This window comes from Oncorhynchus keta, chromosome 4 (genome assembly GCF_023373465.1).
Source record: "Oncorhynchus keta strain PuntledgeMale-10-30-2019 chromosome 4, Oket_V2, whole genome shotgun sequence".
In the NCBI taxonomy this organism is placed as follows: domain Eukaryota; kingdom Metazoa; phylum Chordata; class Actinopteri; order Salmoniformes; family Salmonidae; genus Oncorhynchus; species Oncorhynchus keta.
Window position 1 is genome coordinate 27,279,336 of NC_068424.1, and position 9,418 is coordinate 27,288,753.

At 39.8% G+C, this 9,418-nt stretch overlaps 1 protein-coding gene across 3 annotated transcripts; it reads right to left on the reverse strand.

The window, feature by feature from the left end:
* Positions 1–88: 88 nt before the first annotated feature.
* LOC118372336 (uncharacterized) lies at positions 89–8,635 on the reverse strand. 3 transcript variants are annotated; one of them, XM_052504999.1, is made up of 16 exons: positions 8,396–8,532; positions 8,097–8,193; positions 7,380–7,537; positions 6,192–6,280; positions 6,010–6,077; positions 5,865–5,910; positions 5,561–5,613; positions 5,016–5,070; positions 4,504–4,638; positions 4,181–4,275; positions 4,049–4,097; positions 3,847–3,947; positions 3,471–3,557; positions 3,240–3,341; positions 2,869–2,988; positions 89–1,117 (listed from the first exon to the last, which is right to left on the reverse strand). In XM_052504999.1, exons 2-16 carry the CDS (start codon positions 8,157–8,159, stop codon positions 1,067–1,069), a joined length of 1,272 nt encoding a protein of 423 aa, XP_052360959.1. In that variant the 5' UTR covers positions 8,160–8,193; positions 8,396–8,532; the 3' UTR covers positions 89–1,066. The 3 variants fall into 3 exon arrangements, with proteins under 3 accessions (XP_052360959.1, XP_052360963.1, XP_052360961.1); XM_052505003.1 differs by lacking the exon at positions 3,471–3,557 and having other exon boundaries at positions 8,396–8,635; XM_052505001.1 differs by lacking the exons at positions 8,097–8,193; positions 8,396–8,532 and adding an exon at positions 7,666–7,797.
* Positions 8,636–9,418: the final 783 nt, after the last annotated feature.

Here is a 9,418-nt window from a genome sequence, read left to right on the forward strand (position 1 = left end):
CGAAAGGCGAACATCTAAGATCGTCATCCTTAAATTTTAAATGTTATGAACACAAAACTACAATTACGATTACTATGGGGATATTATTAAACAGATTATTATTCTCCAAACTATGTTATACTCAAAGATGATTCCAAGAGACTACATTGATACATATGCTACTCAGAATAATAAAGATATTAACTTTGTGCTCAAATTGTCTATACTAGTAAATATGGATTTATCAATAATTACTAAAAATATACCCAAGTAAATCAAGTAGCCTAAGAGCATTAGTGGCCACCTGAAGAGAATATTACTGTATCAGTGCTTGTTTGTGCATCGCTCCTCATGTTGAAAAGCTTTTTGTAAACACTATAGTTACACTACCCATTGTTTCTTTGTGAATCATTCAACCCAAATATCAGGTCAATATCAGAGGATAGATTTCCACATCACTTCACCTACAAAGCATTGACATTAAGACTTTCTCAATTATTTCCACCCACTCTCTTTATCTGACAGGAGGGTTGTATTTCACTACAACTCTGGCTTCAATATATATACAAAATTACTCATATAAAACGGTTAAAAATATGATGAAAAAGAATAATTTTTTGACTGTAGGCAGACAGTCAGTATCTTTTCGCTTTCACGACCAGCTTTTTTTGTGTACAATCTTATATTTAGTGAGCCACTGTTTCTATTCATTATCTCACCATGCTATTGATCTGTCAATTACCACTGTAGCATTTATGTGTGTGTGTGTTTGTGTGTGTGTATATATAACTGTTTATGTGCATCCCTACCATCACAACTGATTTGAACACCATCAGAATGTATGGATCCAGAATTGTTTTGAGTGTGGTTATGCACATATGGGAGTTTAAAACAGTAAATTAATCAATGGATATAAGTGCCAATGCGTGCTGAAATCCAGCTAATTGATGACTTATCTATCACCTATGGGACAAAAGTCAGCAGAGCGCAGAGTTTGGTCTACTACTGCGTTAGTTTAATGGGTTTATCAGTTGTCTGAGCTGAGCATCAATCGTCTGGGCTGGGGGGGGGGACCATAAAATGGCCATCATTTGACATGCAGATGAAAAGGGATCCCGCTGAAGCCTTTACAGCGGAGCTGAGGAGAGAACAAAGACAGCATTCAGAGGTCCAGCTATCCACCAAAACAGGGTTTAATGGGCACCATGAATCAGCATCCAGACTATGTTATGACCTCAAACAACGTGCTATTCAAAGTGCTCTGAACAAATTAAGGGAATCGTTCACAAACATTGGCACATTCTAAGATCTGATGACAGTATCTGTAATGTGTTTTTTTTCGGACCCTCCCTTGGTTGTATTCTCAGAGATCAATTGGTAAACACTGATTTAACACCCAAAAATACCCCCGTACAACGTCTATTTGCGCCTCTACCCGATGGAAACTACAAGTGTAATGGCTCTTACAAATGCAGATCCTTTAAACACCCTCAAATAGGGAAACAGATCCCAATCAAAGGCGTTATCATGTACTGAACTCCACTAAGGCATTTCTTTATCTTGTAACTTGTCCTTGTGGTAAAAAAATGATGTGGGTAAAACGAAGCGCAAATTATAAGTAAGAATCTCAAAAGCACCACTAGGTGCAAAAACTCTACATACCCAGTTGCGGCCCACTTTTTGGAAGCAAAATGTTCTATTTATATCTGTAAATTAACCAATAAAATCAAGCCACACCCAGCCATGATTACAGACACCTGTGTGTCCCTTGAAACTATATAAACTAGTGACCTGCAGTGCTTGTCATTATACCCTGATGAAGACAGCTTGTCTGTCGAAACATTGGTTATTAAATTATTGCATCTGAGCTCCTAGAGTATTGCGGTTCTCCTGTTCTTTTTCAAATGACCTTAAACAAGACTTGCTTTAAGTCTGGGTAACTCCTGGTGCTATATCATCTATAATCAAAGTGTCACGATTCACTGGCTTCTTTAAATCTCTCAAATATTTAAGGAGGAAGAGGGGGGTTTAAAATGAGTTTGTAGCTCAAATGGTTTGGACACGACAGACAGAAGTTGGCACATCAGCGTTACCAACTTCAGATGAGTGACCATCGTGTTCGTGAGTGTCTCCCTTTTCCATAGAATAGAAAGGTCAAACCGTAGGCCAAACCTTTTCATGAGAAGACTGATTTACGGGATGTCTCATGGTCTGACAAACACCGCTGTAGCTCGGCAACCTTCCACCACAGATGCGGAAGGCCGACAGGCGGATGCTGCTTAAATTGACGGATTCTTTACAAGGCACAGTTGTACAGTGCATTCGGAAGGTTTTCAGTTTTGTATTTGTAATACATTTGCACAAAAAAAATAATCACAAAACCTGTTTTTGCTTTGTCATTATGGGTTTTGTGTCAGACCGTATTGATGAGGGGAATTCTTTTTAAAATTCATTTCAGAATAAGGAATAATATGGGCACTGTTAACAAAGGTTTACCTGCTTCTGTGTAGTGAATGGTAGTGGGTTAGACTGGGGAACAAAGTAAGACGGGCACAAAGTAACTAAATAACTCAAATTAGAAATAACTAAAACAGCTGTTATTCAATGTGCAAATGTTTGGTTATTGTAGCTACAGTACCTGCCTTGGAAATGTTGCTTAAATCCATAAATAATTGTTTATTTATAGTTGATGACAATAACTATTAAGACTCGGATTAGAGTTGTAATGGGGGTTAATTGTAACATTTGTTACAATTAAATCCTTACCTAAAATTCTAATCCTAACCCTGATCCTAACGCATATTATTTTCATACTAAGCAAAAGCCTAAAACTTTGACTTTGTTCCCTGGTCTCCTCTACTAAACATAAATGTCATGTTGATATGTTACCTGTTCCTGGGGTATCATTTCTGTGGAACTGAACTTGTTCCTTCTCACAGAGTCCAGGTGGTAGTTTGGGGCTCCGCTCCCTGGCATCCCCCAGGTGAAGAACTGCATTGTCTCATTGTGCTGCCAATGACAAGGCGATTGAAGTGCAATCTGTCAATGTCAGTCCTTCCAATTGAGTCAATCACTATCAGTGACCATTGTTGTGTATAATTATTCCAAACAATCATGAAGATAATGGTTTAGGATCCATTGGACTACTTTGAGGTAGGGTATAATGAGGATCATGTGACTGAAAAAGGTGACAAGTTCCTGTCCGATCTCTATATAGAAGGTATGGGTAACATAGAATAATTATGCTTGCGATGACTCACAGTTTGTTCGGCGGTGGTAATCCTTCTCCTCTCCCTCGCTTTTTGTTGTCTCTTCTCCTCCACCTGCTGACACAGGTCTTTGTAGTAGTGCCTCTTTCTTTCCTATAAGTTACAGCATATTGGTCATGAAGTATGGATCAACATTTTTAAACGGCAAAATTAGCATGATCTGCTCTTTTAACACGGACAAAAGCTTATTTTGAGGGGCACAACAGTTAATAAAGTGATTGCCTCTCTGATGATGTCAGAATGGTTCCTGGTTACTACTGGTGGGATCCTGGTGTCAGGTCCTGGCTGAGAGGAGGTTGATGGTTTACCCTAGATTAAAGATGTCAATATATTTTGTTATGGCAGAGCCTATCCTATGTGCTCGACATATGAATAAGCTGAGCGTGTTGGATGATTTGAGTCAAATGTAGAGCAACACTGGCCTCCTGTGTTTAATTGAAGCTAGTACATGTACCACTACTGGCTCATTATCAATGATGTCAGTAAAAAAAAAGCCAACGGCTATATAAATGTTGCTTAGTTTATTCAGGACTATAACACGTTAATGACATTCTTACTATATCAATACCAACATAATATCAATAAAGGGTTCTGATACCTTTGTGAGTCTGGGTGAATAAGCAAATGAATCCGTGTTGCTGCTTCCATCACTGTTGGTTAGACTTGCATTGCCTTTCAGCATTAGTAAAGGCCTACCGACTAAAGTGGGAAGAAGAACACAAAAGTTACAGTTTACAATTGGGTATGTCCAGTGTGTTTCTTTGTACATTAAAACGGAGGGAATTAGTATAGGATCTTACCATGATCTTTTCTGATCACCGTCACCTGATCAATTGATTGTTCCCTTCTCTGAAAAATAAGGTAAATACAGGTTACCACTGTACCATTGTGTGTGTGTGTGAACATCATCTCAGTTACAGTATATTACTCACCTGGCTGTACCTAGATGTGGATACATTGAAGCCTTTCCGTACTGGAAGGGCTGGTCTAACACATTGGTTTAGATTGGAACCACACCTTGAAACATCTGAAATGTGGCATCATTTGATTAATTTAATCTCTAGTACAAAGCATGTGAAATAAAAAAAGATCATACTGCTATACAAATATATTTTCTGGTTTTAATCCTGAACGCCTGTGAGCGATTATGACTGAATAGGGCCCCAGGCCTTTCCAATAGATGCTATCCTATCTGTCTCTTTGTTGTAGCGTTCAATACATTTTATTTCCAAGTCCCACTATCAGGCTGACTCACCAGGCTTTTTGTCTTTCATGTCCGTGACTGTGTAGTCAAACACATGCTTGGTTTTCCTGTACAGTATGTCCCCCAGGCTTTCCGTAGGGGAGAACAGCGAGAAAGGAGGTCCTGATCTTCTGCAGAGCCTTCGCACTGCAAAACACAGGAAGTGACAGAGGCCCATGACACAAACCAGGTGGCTTCACAGAGGAAACCTCCATTAAGACACTCCATCATCTTGATAGTACCAAAACACAGACATCATGGGATGACTCAATGGGAGGCAGATATTTCATAAAAATGATCTATGATTATTTGTAATTATACTGATTAAACGACACCAGCCGGGGGACGATCCATCTTCAACCTCCCTTAGTGTCATTTATCATTATCAATGTTTGAGACTCAGATCTCTTGAAACTAAGTTATGTCATCAATGTGATTTATGATAACGCATACCTCCATTTGTAACAGTAATGTTTAAATGACTTATTATAATAATAATAATAATAATGACTGAATGATCTCACTTCTGTCCCTGAGGAATGCAGCCTCATATCCCTCACTGAAAGGCTTTAGTGGTAACTGAAAGCAGATAGCGTAAACAGTGAACCACAGCAGCCCCAACAGCAAGGGCTTTCAGTAGGTTTTGAGAAATCTCAACTGCAGTACTTGGCTAGAGCCTATCTACATCAAGCAAGAACTTGAAACAGAAAGTATGGCATAACCTTAGGTAACGAGCAAGTTTTTAAAAATGTATTATAACATACAACGTTCATGCTGAAATTTCAGAGAAAATACAAGGGAAAAGAGTGTATAATGACGTACGGGTGGGAATTATGGGCACTTGTCCTTGATTCAGACAGTACGTTGCAGAGGAGGCTGGAGGGAGGAGCTACACGAGGACGGCTCATTGAAATGGCTGCAATGGAGAAAAAACGGAATGTATCAAACACATTAAACATATGTAAGTCACATGTTTGACTCTGTTCCATTCACTCCATTCCAGTCATTACAATAAGCCAGTCCTCCTATAGCTCCTACCACCAGCCTCCTCTGGTACGTTGTGACTCACCAGTATCTTGGCCTGATCTTTCATCCTTGTCTGTGTTTCTGGTACACTTATCCCTTATAAAATAAAATGTCATGCTTTTTCAAATGCCAACATTTACAGTATACTGTATGAGAGCAGTTTTAATTGTAAAAGTTATAGGCCAAGTACTGCAGACTAACATTCTGAGGACATAAGCTAGTTCTTTCTTTGACTGACAACAAAACAAGCGTCAGTCTGCTTAGGTAGTTCTTAGTTGGCATGAGAGATTATAGGTAGTTGTTGATTTAACAGAACATCATGATTATGTCTACAGTGTACACTGTACCTTTATCACTTTGGAGCTGAATATATTCTTTTGGAGACTCACATTTCTGAAATTCAAATCAATTCTATTTATGTATATGTTTGAATTGTTCAATTAATTCTATATGTCTGAGTCTGCGTCATGGGAGGTCCTTGTTCTTGTTTACCGTTCTTGAGGTCTCCTTTTTATGAACTGGTAACTCTGGGAGTTTTGCCCCCATGACTGTCATCCATTCTAAACACAGAAGCAAACAGACTGTAATTGAGAGAAGTGTCAATAACTGATACATTATTTCCACTGCCTATTATCTGTTATGCTAGTTTTATTATTGAGTGAAATAATTAGTACCTTCTGTGACTTCTGGTTTTGTTGTATGTTCAGCGATTCCCTCTGTATCATCATAGTCATCACCATCATTATAATCCAAGGTCACAGTCCTGAAAGAAGAGTCTTGATTCGCAATGCCGCGTTCACAACCACTGGGAACTCGGAATTCTCCAACTTCCAACGTCATATAATGACATCGTTTCTCCCGAGTTCCCAGTTGTCTTGAATGCACCAGTACATGGCCTATGCTGCCCAATCACTATAAGTACTAACATGAGAAGGGGATAGCTGCAGCCCGATATGGCGGCCAGAGACTAGGTGTGTCGAAAGAAAGTAGGCGTATCGAAAGAGCACATGTATTGGTCTGACTTTTTGTCAGCGAGTGCAGAGATTTTTGGAAAAATGACTGTGTATGACTGCGCATCGAAATTAATTTGAGGACGTTTGGGAAACTCAGAATGGTGGTGTCGTGAAATAACTCAGGCAGTGGAAAAGCATTGCATGTGAACATTTTACATGTATCCCATTTCATTGCAATTGTATAGGCTAGTATACGCAATGCCATTATTAAACTTGTCGATGCCCCATTTCTAAACACAAGGGCAGACATGAGTTGATGACCAATTGACGAAGTGAGCTTCCCGGGAAAATTGCCTACACTGACACCGGTCTGATACTACGCGCACGTTACAAAATCAGGAGATTACAATTAGGTTAACCTGGAGGCAGGTGTTCCATGTTTCGTCACGATTGCTTTAATGCAAGTTAGAGGTGTGTATGTGAAAAGCATTAAGACTGAACAATACTGTTCATGGCACTTAGTACCACGGTAACAATTTGCCATGTTTGCTGTAGTGTCTTAACACTTAGTACTTATTTATGTAATAAGAAAGACTGAATACAAGCAATTGAACTGGAGCTTCACATTTACTCAAACTAGTTAGTACCAGAATAACATAGAACAATACTGCGCATGACCAACGGCGCTCCATCCTTAAAGGGGACATCAGTACTTAACAGAACATAACATTTGCTTTCATAAAAGTTTGAGTTGTATGTGATTAAAAATGCTTTAGCATCCTCCATGCACTTCCAGAAAGCGACTGAACAAAATAGGCATTTTTTTTCCCATTTCTTTCGACACGCCTACTACTCCGGGACGCTGCTATCTACACTTAACTAGCATGCCAATAAACGGGAAGTACTCACCTGCGCAGCACAGATTCACTCCCTTTGCAGTGTCCAGGAGTGTGGCTGCTCCTCATACTGGCTCCACGTCTTGACACACTCACCCTCCCTTGAGCTGTCTCATCAGTGAGACAGAAGAACTCCTTCGCGACACTTTTCATCTCCACACTTCGCCTGCCCTTCATCCAGTGCACAGACAACATTTTAATGGTCAATCAGCACAAAAAAACAACAACAAGAGAGCACAAATGTCATGTAAGTCATCATGTGCATTCACAGATGAATCAGTTGCTATAGAGAATCTAACCAAAATGCACTCGCATGTAGGCTGTAGGATCAGGCTATGAGTCACAAACGAAATTGCAAAATCAAGTCGGTTTCTAAACAAGGAAATGGTTATGGGTGTGGCTAGGGAATGACCAGGGTGGACCCCACAGCCTATACACATCCCAACCATGGAACCTTGTGGTTTACAACATTAACATTATACGTTTATTGTCAACCAAATTCAAGTCATAGATTTGACTATCGAAAAAACTTCATTTCCTGAAATGAATTCTGACTGTCTATTCTTTCTTACAGAACTTTATTTAGTCTTTATGTAGGATGATCACTGATTTAACATGGGCAATGGCATAAGCATCACTCCATGTGGTTTCCTACAGTATGAATGAGGGAAGCATAGCAAGGACATTGCCTACCCTACAGTACGCAATCCCATGCATGTGGAATACACACCACAGTTGATGGACACTGCATTTCCTGAGTAGGATTGAACTGGTCACTTTCCGGAGTCTCCATACCTTCCCTTGATGGTAGATCTGATGTAGGCCAACTTTTGAAACAAACCAAGTCATGAGAAGTAATTCAGTAGCCTACAGCATTAATTAAGGTGATATATCATTGATTTATGAGAATAAATCAAAATGCAGGCAGTCTGCTTAACTATAGCGGTCATAATAAACATATTTGAGAGCTTCTTCATTAGTTAAAACACCTCAAATAAAGTAACTTAAATTCATACAGTCAATACTTACAAGAACTGATCTTATATAACACTCGCACATAAAATAATAATTTTGGACCGCAGACGACTCAGACAATAGAAACCGATCAGAAATGGGAATTTGGGAGAAAGCGACAACTATGGTGTCGCGAATGGCGCTAAATTGATATAGAACATTGCGATCTACTTTATCATTACGTCATAAATGCCGAATGCCATGACAACGCGCGTCTCTGATTTCTTCATCAAGTAGGCCTAAACTGCGCACTGCTTTCATTCATGTTTTCCTCGTTTCTGTGACAGTAGCCTACCGGTTGTATCCACGAGGGGTCAGTGCACAACCACTGATTTCCCTCAGGTTGAGGACCCGTTCTAGCAAAGTTGATGTACAAAAATGTAATAGTATACAAAACAACGCTCTTGAAGCGAGGATGCAAGTGTAATAGATGAGAAAATAGCCAACTGTGGCTTAAAGGCTACAGACATTCACATCCTTTACTACAGCACGAAACAGATCGCCTATTTGTATTGATTGCAAAGGGTCATAAGCTCCTCACGATTCAAGTCCAAACTACTAACAATAAAGGCCTACGTCAAATAATCATCACTTTATAACCCTAATAGAAGCTATTTCAATCTAATAGCAATAAATAGGCAACTGACTGTAAGCCAAATGCCCCCCTCTCTCTCACACACTCACACACACACACACACACACACACACACACACACACACACACACACACACACACACACACACACACACACACACACACACACACACACACACACACACACACACACACTATAGACTTACCCTACACAATATTATAAAACTGGTGCGGGTGGAGAAGGTGTGGGTGTGCTTCCAACGAGCAGACAGTATTTTCTGGCAGGCGCACACAGATATTTCTCACAGAAATGGTCTTCTCTCCACACAAGACAAGAGGCTGCTGAAAGGAGCTTTTAATTGGGGGAAGGTGCCACAGGGGCATGCAGTTAATCATAGCAAAGTGAAGGAGAAAGACAAGACAGAAGAAAGATGATTTGGGAA